The sequence below is a fragment of the Schistocerca serialis genome, chromosome 5 (genome assembly GCF_023864345.2).
Source record: "Schistocerca serialis cubense isolate TAMUIC-IGC-003099 chromosome 5, iqSchSeri2.2, whole genome shotgun sequence".
Classification (NCBI taxonomy): Eukaryota; Metazoa; Arthropoda; class Insecta; order Orthoptera; family Acrididae; genus Schistocerca; species Schistocerca serialis.
The window spans coordinates 509,177,314-509,198,615 of NC_064642.1; the positions used below are offsets into that span (position 1 = coordinate 509,177,314).

The following is a 21,302-nucleotide window of genomic DNA, read 5'->3' on the forward strand; positions in this document are numbered from 1 at the left end:
CTTGCAGTCAGTGCTGGCACCACTTCTTTCCACTAGCCTAGAGCAGTTGCCGACGAGAGGCAGGGAGGCATGAGGAGTGGTTTGTTTGGATCTGATTCTCAGATACCATAGATACAGCGGCCAGAGGCAGTGGTCATGTGTGCATAAGTTGTGTCTGAGTGATTGTTTTCTGACAAAAGCTATGGCTGCATATTTAGTTGTGAGAGTGTGATTGTCTTTTCTGCATGCCGGTCTGTGGTTCAGCAGTCATCTTCATGATGAGTTGCTACCTATCCTCATTATTATTGAATCTCAGAGTATTTGATAAAATTATCTTTTGCATGGATTGCTCACCATGCTCTCATTTCATCTCCATGTCTGTGGCACCTGAATAGCCAGTCATACGAGTGGATTTCTGTGACGGACCAAAACCTCATGGATATCCATAATTAATTGGGCCTACTGATCTGAAGACATTTGGTTCCCTCTAATGTGCAGGCACTGCCTGTTGCATCCAATCTCACTGATCTGCCTGCAGGCCAAGTCTGTTTGTGTGTGGTGTAATGCAGCAGCTTTTCATGGTTTATGCATGGACCCAGTTCTGTGGTGCTGCTCAGCAGGCTAGATGACACGAGTGATGGATTTCAGGAATTGTAACTGTCACTGCATTGTATGGTGTGGTGTTTTATAGACATTTTATATGTTAGAAAGTATGGACAATAAGAAGAACAAAATTGTGTCAGTTGCTGGTGGTTTGTACACTATGTACTCATATATTTCTCGAAAGAAAAATCTCAAAATGCCTGTAAAATAATGGGTAGGTAATAATCAACAATAACAAACATAGTAGAACCAACATTTTATTGGCAGTCACCTAGGCTATAGTGTTGGTTTACACAATTCTTCCCTGCCTTTCGTACTTCTTTCAAGAGGCCTACTTTTTTCTGAGGTTATTTCTGAAATCAGTAAAGGTATTTTAAATCTGTTGGTTGGTTGGTTTGGGGAATAAAGGGACCAAACTACAGGGTAATCAGTCTTTAAATCAGTCATGCGACACCAAGGAAATACATGTTTTTGTCACCAAATGTGTTTCCTTTTATTGAAATAAAATTACCGCAGTTTGGAACACACATACCATTTGGGTTGCATTCTCCATTTAAAAATAGTTCATTACAAAAGATGTTGACGTTAGTACTTAAAATTTTTGCTCACATCAAGAAGTGCCATCTGCTTGCCATGTGTGTGTCTATATATATTTCCTCGTTTGCAATATTATTGTTTATTGTATAGTAGCTGCAAAGACAGACTGTCAATTTACCCTTGAGATCTCTAAATGTGTTACGAAAAATGCTAAAGCTTGTCTGGAAATTAGGGAATTTCACTTGGAGAAACTTGTGGCAATCCTGGACAATTCCTTTGTGGTGCATTTTTCTTTTTTCCTAAGTATATTTATACATATGTACAGTTAAGCCATTCTTCATTTTTTATGAACCATGTTATATCTTGAAACGGAAGGAGGTCTTTACCATGGAACATTGATACTTGCAAATGAAGTGAGTTTCTTTAATGACTCGACAATTTTACCTGCCTTGAGTGTGGAAATTTGCATTACTTTCCAATTGCTTTTCTTTCCAGGTGTATTTAATTGTAACTGGTTTTGATAATATGTCTGCTTAATTTGATTTTACTTACTGATTATTGCTGTGTATTAGATAATAATGTAACAGATAGACTATTAAATAGAACATTAAGAAGATTTTCTGAGATGCAACACCTTTAAATTTCAGTTGAATATTTGTTCCTAGGTACAAGGAAAAGTTGTACCCTGGAACATGTTTTCACATTTGGAGAAACCTTAATTTTTGTAATTTCAGAAAAAGACTATAGTACATAAAAATTGAATGCCATCCTTTAAAATTGGAATTAGAACATGTATGAGGGACACTCCAAAAGAAATGCACACTATTTTTGTAAAAATACAGTTTTCATTCTGCATGTGTGAAAGTTTTAGTGTGTAGATACATTCTTCCTGCTTGTTTTCAAACTTAGTTCAACCTGTTCCCGTGAGTGGCACCATCACAGCATGTTTTCAAGATGGCTGCTACACTTGACATTCATCAGAAACAACGTGCTGTCATAGAATTCCTGTGCTGTGAAAACAAGACAGTGGGAAACATCCACAAGAGGTTGAAAAAGGTGTCTGGAGATGCTGCTGTCGATCGCAGTACAGTTAGTCGGTGGGCAAGCAGGTTACGTGATGAAAGCGGGCACGACAATATTGAGGATTGTCCTCACAGTGGCAGCCCTTGAACTGCACACACTCCAGACGATGTGCAGAGAGTTAACGAATTGGTGACTGCTGACAGACGCATCACAGTGAACGAATTGTCACGCTATGTTGGGATGGGAGAAGGAAGTGTTTGCAGAATACTGAAAGTGTTGGCATTAAAAAAGGTTTGTGCCAGTTGGGTTCCCAGGATGTTGACAGTGGCTCACAAAGAAACAAGAAAAAGGGTATGCAGTGAACTTTTCGAACAGTACGAGAATGGTGGAAATGAATTTCTTGGAAGAATTGTGACAGGTGATGAAACATGGCTCCATCATTTTTCACCAGAGATGAAGAAGCAATCAATGGAATGGCATCATGCAAATTCACCCAAGAAAAAAAATTCGAAACCACACCTCCTTCTAGAAAAGTTATGGCTACGGTGTTTTTCGATTCTGAAGGACTGTTGCTTGTGAACATCATGCCAAGTGGAGCCACCATAAATTCTAATGCATATGTGATGACACTGAAGAAACTTCAAGCTCGACTGAGTCGTGTTTGACCACATTGGCAAAAGCAGGATGTTTTGCTGTTGCACGACAATGCACGGCCACATGTCAGTCAAAAAGCCATGGAAGTGATCACAAAACTTGGATGGACAATACTGAAACACCCGCCTTACAGTCCTGACCTGGCTCCATGTGACTATCATCTCTTTGGGAAACTGAAAGACTCTCTTCGTAAAACAAGGTTTGAAGATGATGACTCCCTTGTGCATGTTGCCAAACAGTGGCTCCAACAGGTTGGTCCAGAATTTCACCGTGCGGGTATACAGACGCTGATTCCAAGATGGCATAGGGCAGTTGAGAGGGATGGAAATTATGTGGAGAAATGAAAATATTGTTCCTAAAGGATGTATCTATACACTGTAAAACTTTCAAACATGTAGAATAAAAGATGGATTTTTAAAAAAAATAGTGTGCATTTCTTTTAGAGTGACCCATGTATTAAACTTCTACTGCAGGGCTCACTAGAGGTGAAAGCCTGAAAATTGTACCAAAGTAAACACTCTCCCCTACCACTGCTTCTATTCAGTATGTTAATCCATTAACTTTACTATGTATACATATTGTACATGACAGTTTCAAGTACAATGTCATGTAGTACATTGTGCTGCATGTGATCAAGTGGTTTAAATAAATAAGTATTGTATCAAATCACTTATATCCCATTTACATTCTTCGGTATTTACTGGGTCAACAGTCATGATAAACAAATAATCATGATAAATAAATAATCACTGTATGCCTCATTTCTCCAACATCTCTCCTTATCTTCTTGGTTAGTGTTTTAATATACAGTTAACTGTGGCATTTTAAAGGTAGCATATTTCCTCAAACTGAGCAAATTTTGAAAATATATTATGTAATCACTATAATCTTGTTCATTAAGTACTGAGACTGGAGGCCTGTGCACATCATAACATGGTAATGAAGTGGTTAAAACACTAAGCTTGCGTGCAAGATGTTCAAGATTTAAATCCATGCTCATTTCAGTTCTTCATATGTGCCCTTAACAGCTTCACAACAATGACCAAATGGTTTCTTCAAACAGACTAGAATACCTCCTGTCCTATCCTTGTTTGTGTCCTCTTTCCAATGCCCTATAAAATGGTGAGTCACTAAACTATGATCTTCCAGTCTTGCTATTAATGGATACTCTGATGAAGTCAAAAAAAGTTCTAACTATTAATGTTAGCTTTCCAAGCACCAAGTATGACAGAGTATACTGTGGTTCTTTGATCCTTCAGTTCATGACAGATAGAAAATAAAAACTGGGTGACTATCTGGAGCACTACAGTATACGATTAAAAGTATATGAAATATTGATTATGATTACTTGTGACCTTTTTATTTTCTTTATTTAAGGCTGGCAGCAGCAGAACAGGAACTCAATCAAATAATGTCAGTACTGCGTGAGAAACAGCAAGCGTTGGCAGCAGTAGAGAAACAGATTGCAGACCTAGAAGCAACATATGACAGAAGTGTCAATGAGAAAGCAGAGCTTGAACGAATGATGGAACTCACTGCTAACCGTCTGGTTCGTGCTGGCCACCTAACAACTGCTCTTGGAGATGAGCAGCTGCGATGGGAGAAATCTGTTAAGGTAATCAGATTATTATACCATTAAATATGAATTGGTATGAGATTTGTGGCTCACTCTTAAGAGGCAGAAATAACACAGAAAAGGAAAAGACATAGCACCTCTGTCAGCTGCTTCTTGCATCAGTGTCTCAGCAGCAACTTATTCTGGTAGGATCTTTTGTAGAAACAGTCACAAAATTTATCAGTTCTTGGAAGTAATTGTGGTCAAACAAAATGTATGCTTTACTGGAAGTTGAATCTGAACACAGCTGAACTTAGGACAAGTGATGAAGGTGGTGATTATTTGGCTTGGCTTATCATTAATAAGTGAGAATGAATTATTGTTCTTAAAATAAATATTGTCATCACTGGACACATTGTGCTGCACAGCTTATAGGGTTTGGTCCATATCACCTTACATTCTTCTCTGATACATAATTATTCAGTATTTTATATTAGAATTAACTGACAAACCCAACATTGCTCAGGTGTTCATTTTGCCAATTTTGTATTAGAAAAAGAATAACTGTATTTGTGAACAATATCAAAAAAAATTTATTTCCAATGCATTCATGACAATACCCCTGAAATTGTGAAACAGTCATACAAAGAAATATGCATAATGTGCACATGTATAAAACAGTACCAAAGCTAAGATACATAGTGCAAAATAAAATTTCCCTGTTATGTTTATTTAATTCATAACTAGATTATAAACAATTTTCCTGTTTACATGTCGAGGAGCTTTGATAAATATATTCTTGGGTGAGCCCACCCTTGAGCAAGTGAAACAAAGTTGTCCATGAAAAAAAATATATGGAGAGTCAAGTATTTAATAGACTGCCCCTGTGACTTGTTAATTGTAATGGCAAATGTAATTCTACAATGTTAATTTTTAAACATCTCTGGGGTAACACCTCTTCATAAAACTGTAGGTGGCTGTTGTTTTGTCTAAGCCATGTGCACTTCAAAATTCAAAGCTATCAAAAGTGGTGTCAGGCATTTCCTTATGGTGACTTGACTGTAGGAGTGTCTTAGTAGTAAAGAATAAAAGTATTAAAACTTTATGCTTGATGCAGCATTTTTTTACTCACCTCAGTGTTTATGATGTCATATCTCATCACTAAGTGTGGTACAATGATATATTTGTGTAGATACATTCAGCATGTCATATGTGGATACTGTCTGCAAAATTCATTGCAAGTAGAGTAATAAATTTAAATGTCATGCATGATGCAGCAGTTTTTCAAGTATATTATTGTTTAAGATGTCGTATCCCCTGCACTATGATAGGTAGGGGTTCTTAGCCCACAGTTATTGTTGCATGACAATAATGAATATGTATACCCAATCTGGTTGAAACCAGTTTAGTGGTTTAAGATGAGATGTGGAACATATATGCACATACTCACATCCATTTTTATAATATCAGGGTGTATACGTGAACAAGGGAAAAAAATTCCTGGATTTTTCCTGGATTTCCCAGATAAAAATACACTTCCTCCCGGATGAAAACACACTTTTCCCATGTTATTAAATGACAGTATATTTTCCCTCGGAACTGTAAAATTTATCAATCCTCTGAATGGTTATGTTTTTATACATGGGTGTAGAATTTCCCGGCACTTTAGAAAACAAAACTCGGGGAAGAAAACCCCTTTTGGAAAGATTTTTGATGTGCAGCAACATGAACACTACATGTTTTTGTATAACCAAATTACAAATTCGAATTCCACCAAACACACCATGTTACTAACCAAACCATTGAAATCGAGATTGCAATATGCTTTTGTAAGCCAGTCATAGCTCATGTCACGTGATCCCACCAGATGATGACAGCGGATATTCAGACCTCAGGACACGTGATGTTGTCAGCTAATAGCAACATCACTGTTAAAGTAGCATGGACATACAAACAGAAAAAGTTAATGTTTTAAATTAACATACATAGTGTTGCTACATGAAAAGCAAAGCTAATACTGGTCTCTAAGGTTAATAAGCTGCAAGAGAAGCTATGCTTTCACATATAATGTTGATCTTTTTCGTGTGTGTTACGCTTTAAGATATATCACAAAATGTTCCAGTAAATTTTTTTAGCCAAGTTCAGCAACTTGTTCTCAAAGTTTTCCACAAATAAATTAGCTACTGCAGAGAAGAGAGAGCTTCCCATAGCACTACATTAATTTGCTCATAATAACGACATGAATGTCTGATCTTATGGGTTCGAAATACTTCTAAATGGCTCATCATCAAATGCTCTGTGTTTTAGGAAATTCATCATACATTCTCACACATAGTTCAACTTGTGTAAAAACAAATTTACTTTGAAAGTAACGCTTTTAAAACCACCATCATAATATATTCCCGTGGCCTCTTAGGAATAGGTTTGTTTCATTAGCTGTCAGAGATGCCGTATAACAGGGGCCACTGCGCTTTGGCAGCTATTATGATGCAGGAAGCCCATATGTTCGTACGTGTAAAACATTAAAAGATCTTACATTGCATAAAAGAAAAAAGATATCAGAGGATACTCCAAGAGCATCGGAATTTTGTGAACCATACTAAAATGGCACATTTAAAGTGCATGCTTAAAGAGCACATTCGTACATCCAGTTTCCCAATGAAGTAGGCCTCGACCTGATATTAAGCTTTTCAGTGTGGGGTTCGGTATGTAAATTTTCTTGGAGTACCAGTACTGTATTAACTCATTTTTGATTATTTCTTGTGGCATAATGCCATACATGTTAGAAGATGAAAACGTGTACTTGAAATGCAGCAAGCAGTTGAAATTAGCCAGTAGTGTGGAACTAAACAAATACATTGACTGCCTCAGCATAAAAGATTAATAAAAACCAAATTTCTTTAGCAAACTGACAAAAATAACTTCATTGTTCTACAAGGCAATTAATGCATGACTGTCAGAAAAATGGAAATAAAATAAACTCTGAAACTAATAACATGTATTAGCCTTCCATAATTATGTGAATGTATTTTAATTCACTTGATAGCTATCGGCCACAGAAATCCGTTTTGTTTTCATTTCACGTGAGAGCAGTGAATGAAGAGGAAACAGCAAAATCACTAAATGTAAACATGGGTCACATGGAGACTACACACTTCCCCATTATAACTCAGACTGCTCTGCACATCAACCCCGGATCTACGATATTTCCAAACCGGGGCAATACTAGATAGCCGCCCCTCCCCCTCCCACTCATTTGAGCATTTGAGATATGACATCAAAAATTTAAAAAATCAAATTTTCAATAATATGTTCATTTTGTAGCGCACATCTTTCTGAAGAATCTGATACAGAAAATATAGATTTTCAAGAAAATGTAACACATGTTATTTGGTCTTAAGTGTGCCAAAGTGCAGTGCCACACCTCTTCACACAGCATTCTTTTATCACATGTCACTGTATTTCGCTCTGTGGAATTGAAACATATATTTTTTGCACTGGATGCCATCAAATTATATTCAGGACAGTTGAAATTAGAATGTCCTTTGGTGCCTTTCCTGCTTCCAGTCGCCCAGTCTGACATCCTGCCCCTCTTAAAAAATAACTCGCAATTAATATTGGATGGGATTATTTGTAATCAGGAGAACAAGAACTCCAGAAAATTTGCACTCATTATTGCCTGTTAGCTAATAACTTTGTGTTTTTGGGTGACATAAAATTAAGTATAGGATACATAAAACCAGTAAAGACAAGAGTCAAGCAAGACAGTACACATTTCTTCAATCCTTAGCTCCTAGCACTGTTTCCTCTCTAATCTTGCTACAGTTTTACATGGCATGCTTTCCTTTCTGCGAAAGAATCTATTACCTCATCAAAGTTTGTCAAATGTTTTCTACCTGAAAAATCGAAATATCATTGTCTAACACTGAAAAAACTATTAATACAAATAGTACCCAAGACTGGTGTGCTTTCTTGATCTCATTATGTCTATTTTGTCACTGTCTGCTAGATAAAACAAAATAGGCCTCTCTAACATTGCAGCAATTGTAACACACACCAAATGAATGACACTGTTTGCCACAAATGGTCATTTTTATAACACCACAGAATATAATTAATGAAGACCAACACAAAATGCCTACTAGGCTTACTACAAGCAAAAAGCTTTATGTTAGAAAATAGTTTCACATTTCATTCATACGCTCCAGTTTGTCGAGCATGAGATCGAAAGTAATAGTACGAGATTTTTATATAAATTGGAATCATCATATTCTTCCATAATTTGTGTGATGTTCCCGTTTCTCCTCCTTCTTCGTTCTAACAAACAATCTTGTCATGACTAATTCTGGAACTATCCCTGCCTTTGTCAAAACTTATTCGCCAGTTAACTTCACAAACCTGCCAGAACCACCGGTTTAGTTATCCCTGATTATTCTTTGGTTAGGCGTTGTTATGTTCATACAAACCCATTTCTCTGCTACTTCCATAATAGAACTTAAGCAGCTGCTAGACAGGGACTGTACAACTGGCCCTTACTAGTGTAGCAATCTGACCAAAAATTTTCTGACAAAATTTCATTTTCTTGGAAACACGGAGAAGATAATACATAATTTTTCTTGCCTGTTATTCCTGTTAGTCATTTATTTCCACTCTGGTAGTCTGAATCTATGGATTTTGCTAGTAATTATAACAACGCTTATCATTCGCAAACCCAATCAACCACATAATCAGACTGCGATTGGCGTTCACTCGTTCGGCTTTACTCCGATCAGCTTGTATAGCCCAGTCCCCTATTGTTTACAGGAAAGTTTGTTTCTAGATGCGACGAGGATTTCCCTGACAGAGACATCACATACACTATGCACGCATTCAAAACTCAACTTATGATTCATTCAAAAATCAACTTACAGAGTGTGTTCACAAACTAAAAGGGATGCATTTCAAAATCATATGAGTACTCGATAGTCCAACGTGTGCTGGATGCTAGGCACTTTGTGAAACAAGGTTTTTTCTCCTCAAGAATATGAATTTGCCCCCCCCCCCCCCCCTGCAACTGTCACCCAGGTCTGATACCTTGGTTTGCCCTCCCCCCCTCTTCCACCCTCATACATCCGGGCCCCTCTCCCTCCCTCATAAATCAGGGCCTGCTGCACATGCGTAAATCTGGCAGCTTGGGCACAGCAGTAAAATTTTTCCCGGTTGCATCTGGCTGCTTGCTGTGAATGCTTACACAGCCAACAGCCGCATTTCTGTAGCCAGAAGCGGGAGAAGGTTCTACTCATACGCAATTCAACTGCGCATGCTCACGAGCCCGCTCGTAACTGTTAAAACGAATCTAATGTAAACAGTTATGATGTCATGTTCATCAGAGGCAATTTGTTGTTATGAAGCATTGCATAGTCTTCCTAAAGCCTTTGACACATTTTGCTGTTGGCAGACACTTCAATGAGCACTGTGTTTTGTTGTTGTATATGGCACATTTCCTTTTCAATTTATGTTTTAATTTCGTTTTTTTTTTTTTTTTTTTTCTCGTTCATGTTTTATTGTTGCAGTATTATTCTGCACATTAATATCCTTTGTTAGAGTATCGATTCTTGCAGGTCAAAATTTAAAAAATTTAACTGAAAATTAAAACGAAAAATTCCAGGAATTCTAAAAAATTCCCAGGTTTTTACAGGTTTTCTCCTGGATGAAAGAATTCCCAGTTTGTTCCCAGATCTCCCTGTTGTCCTGGTTCATATACACCCTGAATATGTAAGTATTTCATCAGAACATTTTTATAACAGTGAAGCTGTCCTCAAACTGAAGATTGGTTTAAACACCACAGTTATTATCTACGCGTGTCTCTATTGAAGACACTATGACATTCTCTTCCTCTGACCTTTGAACTCGTTTGCCCTACCAATTCAAGAAGGACTTACAGTTTTACATTGACTCTGAACCATATTGTGACTTGTCATTTCTCACATTAACAAGTCATTGTTGTTGAGGTTCTATGGACATTGAGAACCTGATAACATGTACATATTCGGCAATTTATTACAACATTTCACACTGGTACACTTTACTGGTACACTTAGTACACACACAGTCTAGATGAACTGGAACTGAACAGAACAGCATGTAGGAACAAAACAGTCAAAGATAATACACACATAGCTCACCACATATCAGTATCATTTAAATGGGTTGGACCAGCTTAACATCCTCACTTTAAAACGTTTACATAATTTTCTTAAAAAATATCTAGACCCATACAGTTCAGAAAATCATTTTTTTTTTCTTTTCTCAGTCCGTTTGTCATTATGTCTGCAGACATATCAGCTGTTCGTAAGTAAAGAGTTTTTACAACTTTATTGAACACAGCTTACCTCATATAATGATGAACATCAATGTGCTTTGACCTCGAGCGCTCTGATTATCATTATGCAATGTGACACCCTTACTATTGCTTACCACTTTCTTAAATTAATAGCCTCCTGACAAGTTTTGGGAAGAGCACTATATTCAATCACTGTACTAGAAAGAGCAACAGTCTGTAGGAGTAATTTCACTACATAAAGGAAAACACTTGTGTGGAATTTATACTGTGAACAACCACCTTTATTGTACCGCACAAACACAATCGATACATACTTTAACGCGGGAAACGAACACTGGTCGTGTCCTCCAAAGAACCCCACTCGTAAAGAGAATCTCTCAGTGTCTTGTCGACTATCGACTTGTCACTCCCACACAGCCCCCCCCCCCCCCCCCCCTTAAATGTGGAGCACCCGGTATGGTGGGGTACTTAAACTTCACCTCTCGGCCTGCCCGAGTGTGGATAGTGCGGGTGTGGGTGCTGCTTGATGATTCCATTGCTGCATTAGGTCCCCTGGTGTGGGGCTCTTGTGGGTCACAGCTGTCTGGTTCTGCGGAAGATGTGGGTTCGTTGCAAGTTGTGTCTGAAGTCATCTCTGAGACTGTAGTCGATGCTGTCATTGTCCAAGCGGGTTTTACTCGCTCAATGGAAACCTTGGTCGACTTTCCCTGGAGGAGGATATCCATTGTGTGTGTGTCCCGTCCTAGCACTTGGTATGGTCCAGTGTACGGTGGCTGGGTTTTGCTGCATCATGTCGAGCTCCTTCTTGATATTTTGGATGACACCGTCGATGTCGCGGAAGAGGTTCTGTGCAGACGACATGTCGATACGAGACGTCGCGTAAAATATCTCAAGAAACTTGCCTACTGTCACACTGCTTAGTTGCGGGGTCACCACTTATGTAGGAGTAATTTCACTACATAAAGGAAAACACTTGTGTGGAATTTATACCGTGAATGACCACCTTTATTGTATCGCACAAACACAATCGATACATACGTTAATGCGGGAAACGAACACTGGTCGTGTCCTCCAAAGAACCCCGCTCGTAAAGAGAATCTCTCCGTGTCTTGTCGACTATCGACTTGTCACTCCCACAAGTCTTTACTTAGCTCTCTGCCAAGATGCTATAGAACCACATAGCTTAAAAACAAAATGAGTATGATTTTCTATCTAAAGAACAATCTGCATCTACATAACCACATAATTCTAAATCTCCTTTCCTAAACTGTAGAACATAATTCTTGGTTTTCTTCAGGTATTTCAAAATTCACTTAGCACATTCCAATGGTTTTTAGTATAAGAATTATTGAACTGGTTAAGTAGCTCACATTGAAAGAGATATCAGGTCTTTTAAGAACCGATAAAACATTAAGCTACCTATTAGGGCTTGATAAGCTACACCATCAATTTTTAGTTTCATCTTCATTTAGAAAATCAAGTTCACTTTCAGTAGGAGTCTTTACAGTTTTACATTGTTATACTGAACCTTTTCAATAACTGATCAATATAGTTCTCTTGGCTTAAAGCTAACACTCCATTATCTTTATCATATTTGAGTTCCATCTCCAAACAATTTTTAGCCACTCCTAAATCATTTACTTCTAACTCTGAACTTAATTTATTTTTCAAAAATTCAGTCTCATTTGAGTCATTTGAAAAGATATAAAGTATATAAAGCTATTATAGTAACTAAGCCTTTATCTTTGTGTTTTGTAAACAAGCAAGGTTCTAAATAAGATCTTTTGTAACCTAGACAGCTTAAAACATCATTTACTCTTTGACTCTGCACTCTGGATGATTCCTTTAAACCCCACATAGCCCATTTTACCTTCAAAACTTTTCTTTTATCATTTCAGAGATTTAATCCTTTTGGTTGCCGTAGGAAAATATCCTCTTTGAGAATACCACTTAAGAAAGCAGCCTTAACATCAATATGTGTAACATTCAAATCTAGTTCAATGGGTAAAGCCTTACCACAGGAGAAAAGGTCTCATCATAATCAACTCCAGGTTTCTGAGTGAATCCTCTTGCCATAAGTCTAGCACAATGTTGCACTTCACTTTCACTGTTTCGTTTTTTCTTGAATACCTACTTACATTGCATAACACTTGCTCTTTCTGGAAGAATTACCACTTCAAAAGCATTGTTGTATTCAAAAGCTTGTGTCTCTTCGTCCATAGCACATTTCCATTCTTCTGCATCAGGTCTGCTAAGGGCCTCCTGCACAGTTGTTGGGTCCCAAAGTTGATATGAATTTCTGCCAGAAAAATACATCTCATAATCATCAAACCTTCTATTTTGTTTGAGCTGCCTGATCTAATTTTTTTTTTTTTACTTTATCCTCTTGCATAACACATTTTTTATCATCAATTTCTTTCTCTGATGTAACTGTTTCTTTTGAGACATCATGTAAGTCCTCTCTTAATACAGTACCAGACTTCTCATTTTCTTCATCATCCTCACTGAAGTGGTGATTTCTTCATGATTATTCAGTTTCTGCATCCTTAATATTTTCCATTATAGTGACATCTCAGCTTATCACTACATCATTTGTTTCAGGGCCATAGAGTCTATAGCCTTCTGTATTATTGCTACATCCCTCTAAGATAATTTATTTTGCCTTTGTTCTTTTGACTTCGGGAATATGCACCATGACCTTGCTTCCAATTATTCTGAGATGAGTAACGTTGAATTTCTTGTGAGTCCATAGTTCATAGGTTGTTTTATTCCCTAAACTTGAAATCACTGACCTGTTTCATAAATATACTGCACTATTAATGGTGTCAGCACAAAATCTTTTATCAAGTTTACCATCAAACAGTAAACATCTTGCCTTTTCTACAACAGTTGTATTCAACCTTTCTGCCAAACCGTTCTGTTCTGGTGTATAGCTGTTGGATAACTGATGTTTTTTCAACAATCTGTCAAAATTCACACAACAGTATTCTTTTCCATGATCTGTTCTTACTGTTTTGATTTTCCTTTCTTGCTGATTCTTCGCCATTTTCTGAAATTCTTGAAATTTTCTGAAGTCTTATTCTTTGTCTTCGGGAAATTCACAAAACCCATTCAGGTGTAATCATCTTCAAAAATGACAAAATGCTTTGCACCACCTAATGACATAACTTCCATTGGTCCATGCAGGTCTGCATGTACTACTTCAAGTGGTTTAGAGGCTCTAGGGCCTCCAAGTGGAAAAAGCTGTCTTGTATATTTGCCTTCATTTCACTCTACACAGTTTTGCTTGCTAATGTTAATGTCTTCACATATCATTCCTTCTACAGCACCATTTTTCATTTTAATAAGATTCTTTGCATTTAGGTGACCTAATCTTCTATGTCAATCAGATGCGGTAATCATTCTCAAAAAATCACTTCTTCTGTCAATGTTCAGCTTGTACACGCCATTAATCAGAACTGCAGTTGCAACTGGTTGATTATGGTTGCTATAAATATTGCAATGATCACTATTAAATTCAACAAAATTTCCTTTCTCAGTCAACCTGTTCAGAGTAAATTTCTAGTTAGTTCTGGAGCACACACAACATTTTTTTACAGTAATATCCAAAGACTTCTGACTGATTACTTTTGTTACAGCAATTTCTCCAGAGCACAAACTGGGATATCTGTTTGATTTGCAACCATCATTTTATCCATGTTAACATCATTTTCTTTGTTTTTCAGCCATTCTTCATTTGCTGTGAGAGGGTCACTAGCACCTGAATCAACATACCAGGCACTTCTGTCAAAAGAGCTACTTATAAACAATGCACTGTAAACATTTGAAGTTTTGTTTTGTCTTGTACCATTGTCACTGTTGGGGCATTTACTTTTAAAATGTCCTGGTTTCTTGCATTTATAGGAAACAATGTACTTCCTGTTTTGGCTTCCCACTGTATTTCCATTTCAGTGAGAAAACTTTTGTTTACTTTGCCAACTTTTGGTCCTAAAAGCACTATCAGTTGTGGTGACCTCTTCTTCCATGTCAAGCAGCTTACTTTTGATTGCGCCTGTTGTGATTGTAATTCCTAAATGTTCAGTTACCATTATCAGTGGAGACCATTTTTCTGGTAATACTGCTAGCAGTAACGAAAGAATCCTTTCATCATTATTAGCAAAACCTGTTCCACATAATTTCTGACCATTGTCTACTATCTGGTTCACATAGCGCATCATAGAATCACATTTTTGTAGGCCTGTTGCAATAATTGTTCTCAATAAACTTATTCTTCTTGCAAAACCACAGTCATCAAACATTGATTTCAGTTTCTTCCACAAGTCCACTGTTGTTTTTGCTTCTCTTATGTGCACATATAAAGATGGATCCAATTGTAAGAATTATCTTTGCTTAGGCCTTCGAATCTTCTGATGAACTGCTTCTGAGAAACATTTTGCTAATCCTTTGAGAATAAGCACATTTTGAATAGTGAATGACTGGTCTGCATAGTTCTCATGTCCTTTCAGTTTTGGCACATTAATTAGATAATTTGTTGCCATATTTGTTGACTCAAATAATTCTTCTTTGTGAACAGTAGCACACACTGGACTTTGAATCACAACATGTGAATTTTTAATCAGTGATTCCTCATACTTTTAACGATCAGTTATCTGGGTACCTGTACCTGTAACCTGTTGAGGATCTATGGATATTGAGAACATTATAAATGTGTACACATTCGGTGATTTATTATTACATTTCACATTGGTACACTTTACTACATGTTAGCACACACACAATCAATACAGACAAACTGGAACTTAAAACAACAGCATGTAGGAACAAAGATGTAAAAACAGTCAGCATAATACACACACCGCTCACTATGTATTGATATCATTTAAATCAGTTTGACCAGATTAACAATTGTCGTAATAAAAATGGTGATAAGTTATGGAGAAAATTTTTGGACTGTCTGTGGATAGGGATGAAATCTGGGCCCTTTTGACTTGTACATGGTTGCTTATGTACTGAGTCACCGGGTCTGACCCATTGAAATCCACCTAGTGTCATTTGTTCCTTGTTCTCATTTCTCCGTCATCATCATCATCAGTTGTTTGCTCCATTTAACTTCAGATTTCTTTGATTAGATTTCACTTATTCATATAGATTGTCCACTGATTGCAGTTCTGCTTTCTCTCTCACTTCTGCATCATATGCCTTTGTTATACACAATCAGAGATAATGTTAACACAGTCTGAGTATCACATAGTGTTCACTTAAGAAGAAATTTTGTCATTAATAAGGTATGTTAAACATCAGAAGGACATGATTTAGGAAATATGTTGTTTTGTGTTGCGCAATGACATGGCATGTTAGTAAATTCCATCACTTTCAGATGTTCATTTCATTTGCGCTCTTTTTAATCATTGATTTTTGAAATCAAATTGCAGTGAAGCTCCAGGAAGTGGAGCAACTCGAGGTAAACACTAACATGGAAATTTAGATAGTGTGGCAGTCTGCCTACATTTTTAAAGAGGAATCAGTGTCAAATAAAATTGTTCGTTGATCCACAACAAAGTTTCAACAAGCCTCAGTGTATACTGTGCTGAAGAGTGAATGATAAGTCATCTGACTGAATGGTTGCTTTTGGGAAGGCTTTATTACCATTTTACTATAAATGATTTTCTGTAGTGCATTTATTGTTGAACAGGCTTTAAATGAAAATAATCAAATTAGTTGGACAGTCATCATTTTGAAAATAACTTCCAGTTTGCCAGTTACATTAAGTACTACTGCTCATCTGGTACTGCTTGTTTAATGTTTACTCATGTTTTCCAACAAACATTTATCTACACAAATGGATGTATCTTTTAGAGATAACTTAGTTACTTGTCACTTTCTGTACAGGAATTTTACACTTTGAATTTAAATACTCTGATCAATATAATTTGTGACAAGAGTGACTTTTAATAATTTGGAGAAGGTGTACACAATTTGTGCAAGAATTTCAAGAAGTTTGAAATGAATCGTATAAGATAGGCAGTCATCAAACACCTCAAGGTCAATGAAAATGTCTACAGCTTGGTATGTTGCATCCTAAATAAGGATACAATAGCTCAAGCTCAAATTCAAAATAGGTCTCACAAAAATTTTAAAAGATCTATTTGGGAGCTGTTAAGCTACATGAGTATTTTCCCAGGGTTAAGAAAACCTGGAGAGAAATGTTGAGTATAATGTTGTAGGGAACATTGAGAGCTCAACCGCAGCAACTCATATCATTGTTTTTAGTGCCAAAGTAATACCTTCAGAAACCACTATGTGAAGTGTAGAGCTCATTAGCTCATTCATTTCAGGCAAAGTTTTTATTGAGCTCAGATATTGTCTCTTTCCAGGTAATATAAATTACCAAAAACTGAAACTAAAATTTGTGTCACAAACCAAATTATAACTAAAAACAAAGATGATGTGACTTACCAAAACGAAAGTGCTGGCAGGTCGATAGACACACAAACAAACACAAACATACACACAAAATTCAAGCTTTCGCAACAAATGGTTGCTTCATCAGGAAAGAGGGAAGGAGAGGGAAAGACGAAAGGATGTGGGTTTTAAGGAGAGGGTAAGGAGTCATTCCAATCCCGGGAGCGGAAAGACTTACCTTAGGGGGAAAAAAAGGACAGGTATACACTCGCGCGCACACACACACACACACACACACACACACACACACACACACACACACACACACACACACATATCCATGCGCACGTACACAGACACAAGCAGACATTTGTAAAGGCAAAGAGTTTGGGCAGAGATGTCAGTCGAGGTGGAAGTACAGAGGCAAAGATGTTGTTGAAAGACAGGTGAGGTATGAGCGGCGGCAAATTGAAATTAGCGGAGATTGAGGCATGGCGCATAACGAGAAGAGAGGATATACTGAAGGGCAAGTTCCCATCTCCGGAGTTCTGACAGGTTGGTGTTAGTGAGAAGTATCCAGATAACCCGGACGGTGTAACACTGTGCCAAGATGTGCTGGCCGTGCACCAAGGCATGTTTCGCCACAGGGTGATCCTCATTATCAACAAACACTGTCTGCCTGTGTCCATTCATGTGAATGGACAGTTTGTTGCTGGTCATTCCCACATAGAAAGCTTCACAGTGTAGGCAGGTCAGTTGGTAAATCACATGGGTGCTTTCACACGTGACTCTGCCTTTGATCGTGTATACCTTCCGGGTTACAGGACTGGAGTAGGTGGTGATGGGAGGGTGCATGGGACAAGTTTTACACCGGGGGCGGTTACAAGGGTAGGAGCCAGAGGGTAGGGAAGGTGGTTTGGGGATTTCATAGGGATGAACTAAGAGGTTACGAAGGTTAGGTGGACGGCGGAAAGACACTCTTGGTGGAGTGGGGAGGATTTCATGAAGGATGGATCTCATTTCAGGGCAGGATTTGTGGAAGTCATATCCCTGCTGGAGAACCACATTCAGAGTCTGATCCAGTCCCAGAAAGTATCCTGTCACAAGTGGGGCACTTTTGGGGTTATTCTGTGGGAGTTTCTGGGTTTGAGGAGATGAGAAACTGGCTCTGGTTATTTGCTTCTGTACCAGGTTGGGAGGGTAGTTGCGGGATGCGAAAGCTGTTCTCAGGTTGTTGGTGTAATGGTTTAGGGATTCTGGACTGGAGCAGATTCGTTTGCCACGAAGACCTAGGCTGTAGGGAAGGGACCGTTTGATGTGGAATGGGTGGCAGCTGTCATAATGGAGGTACTGTTGCTTGTTGGTGGGTTTGATGTGGACGGACGTGTGAAGCTGGCCATTGGACAGGTGGAGGTCAACGTCAAGGAAAGTGGCATGGGATTTGGAGTAGGACCAGCTGAATCTGATGGAACCAAAGGAGTTGAGGTTCGAGAGGAAATTCTGGAGTTCTTCTTCACTGTGAGTCCAGATCATGAAGATGTCATCAATAAATCTGTACCAAACTTTGGGTTGGCAGGCCTGGGTAACCAAAAAGGCTTCCTCGAAGCGACCTATGAATAGGTTGGCGTATGAGGGGGCCATCCTGGTACCCATGGCTGTTCCCTTTAATTGTTGGTATGTCTCGCCTTCGAAAGTGAAGAAGTTGTGGGTCAGGATGAAGCTGGATAAGGTAATGAGGAAAGAGGTTTTAGGTAGGGTGGCAGGTGATTGGCGTGAAAGGAAGTGCTCCATCGCAGCGAGGCCCTGGACGTGCAGAATATTTGTGTATAAGGAAGTAGCATCAATGGTTACAAGGATGGTTTCCGGGGGTAACAGACTGGGTAAGGATTCCAGGATTTTGAGAAAGTGGTTGGTGTCTTTGATGAAGGATGGGAGACTGCATGTAATGGGTTGAAGGTGTTGATCTACGTAGGCAGAGATATGTTCTGTGGGGGTTTGGTAACCAGCTACAATGGGACGGCCGGGATGATTGGGTTTGTGAATTTTAGGAAGAAGGTAGGAGGTAGGGGTGCGGGGTGTTGGTGGGGTCAGGAGGTTGATGGAGTCAGGTGAAAGGTTTTGTAGGGGTCCTAAGGTTCTGAGGATTCCTTGAAGCTCCGCCTGGACATCAGGAATGGGATTACCTTGGCAAACTTTGTATGTGGTGTTGTCTGAAAGCTGACGCTGTCCCTCAGCCACATACTCCCGACGATCAAGTACCACGGTCGTGGAACCCTTGTCCGCCGGAAGAATGACGATGGATCGGTCAGCCTTCAGACCACGGATAGCCTGGGCTTCAGCAGTGGTGATGTTGGGAGTAGGATTAAGGTTTTTTAAGAAGGATTGAGAGGCAAGGCTGGAAGTCAGAAATTCCTGGAAGGTTTGGAGAGGGTGATTTTGAGGAAGAGGATGTGGGTCTCGCTGTGATGGAGGATGGAACTGTTCCAGGCAGGGTTCAATTTGGATAGTGTCTCGGGGATTTGGATCATTAGGAGTAGGATTAGGATCATTTTTCTTCGTGGCAAAGTGATATTTCCAGCAGAGTGTACGAGTGTAGGACAGTAAATCTTTGACAAGGGCTGTTTGGTTGAATCTGGGAGTGGGGCTGAAGGTGAGGCCTTTGGATAGGACAGAGGTTTTGGGTTGGGAGAGGGGTTTGGAGGAAAGGTTAACTACTGAATTAGGGTGTTGTGGTTCCAGATTGTGTTGATTGGAATCTTGAGGTTTTGGAGGGAGTGGAGCTGGAAGTGGGAGATTGAGTAGATGGGAGAGACTGGGTTTTTTGTGCAATGAGAGGAAGTTGAGGTTTGTTGGGAAGGTTGTGAAGGGTGAGTGAGTTGCCTTTCCAGAGGTGGGAAACCAGGAGATTCGATAGTTTTTTGAGGTGGAGGGTGGCATGCTGTTCTAATTTGCGGTTGGCCTGTAGGAGGATGCTCTGAACAGCCGGTGTGGATGTGGGAGAGGAAAGACTGAGGACTTTTATTAAGGATAGGAGTTGACGGGTGTGTTCATTGGCTGAGTTAATGTGTAGGTGAAGGATTAGGTGGGTGAGGGCAATGGATTGTTCAGTTTGGAACTGGTGTAGGGACTGATGGAAAGAAGGGTTACAGCCAGAGATGGGAACTTTAAGTGTGAGGCCTTTGGGGGTAATGCCAAATATCAGACAAGCCTGAGAAAATAAAATATGGGAGTGTAATCTGGCTAGGGCGAAGGCATGTTTGCAAAGGGAATGTAAATAAAACTTAATGGGGTCGTTGTGGGGAAGTTGTGAGGGTGACATGGTATTAGAAGGTGTAAAGTGTAATGTGAGGCTGAAATGAAAATGAAAATTGAAACATTTGGAGAGAGATAAAGGTGAACTAGAAAGTAACTGGAGATCTGGTGTGAAAAAAGGCGAAAAGGTGTTGGTTATAAATGGGCTATGTTGATCCTGTGGTGAACTTGGGTTGGTAGATAACGATGTGCACAAAGGTTAGGTGGTTGTGTTGCCTCCAAAACACGTTAAAGGGTGGAGCAATTCGGGGAAATTTCGAAAAAACTGCGTGTAAATGTATTAAAAGGAGTGGTTTTGAGGTGGCAGATTGTGAAAATGAGGCTAACAATTGTCTGACGAAGAAATAATGACGTTAAAACCTGTGGGAAGTGGCTAAAAAAGATCAGTGATGTGGGAAAAACGGAAATGGAAAAAAAGCGAAAGTTATTAGAACTAGCCGAAATGGCTGTTTGATAGCTGGAAGTAACTGTTTGTGAACTGGAAACGGTGGATTTTATAGCAGCGGTAGTGTTGAAAGCGGAAAAAAATTTTTAGGTTGTGGTTTGGAAGTGGGTTGAGTATATACAGGTGGGATAAAATTGTATGGTAGATTCGGTAAAGAGGAGAAGGTGAATACAAAGTGAAACTACTTGCAAAAACAGAAAGAGAAAATAAGATGACAGGAAAGATTTCGAAATGCAACAGTGACAATAACAAACGTAATTGTTGTGTTCAAATTAATGATATAATAGAGGGAAACATTCCACGTGGGAAAAGTATATCTAAAAACAAAGATGATGTGACTTACCAAACGAAAGTGCTGGCAGGTCAATAGACACACAAACAAACACAAACATACACACAAAATTCAAGCTTTCACAACAAATGGTTGCTTCATCAGGAAAGAGGGAAGGAGAGGGAAAGACGAAAGGATG

At 38.8% G+C, this 21,302-nt stretch overlaps 1 protein-coding gene across 1 annotated transcript in view; it reads left to right on the forward strand.

Moving 5' to 3' along the window:
* The window catches only part of LOC126482033 (dynein axonemal heavy chain 6-like), a 1,073,010-nt gene that overhangs the window by 663,552 nt on the left and 388,156 nt on the right, over positions 1-21,302 (forward strand). Inside the window, exon 105 of the mRNA XM_050106005.1 lies at positions 4,174-4,411. Coding sequence (XP_049961962.1) covers positions 4,174-4,411 — 238 coding nt within the window. The remainder of the gene's footprint in view (positions 1-4,173; positions 4,412-21,302) is intronic.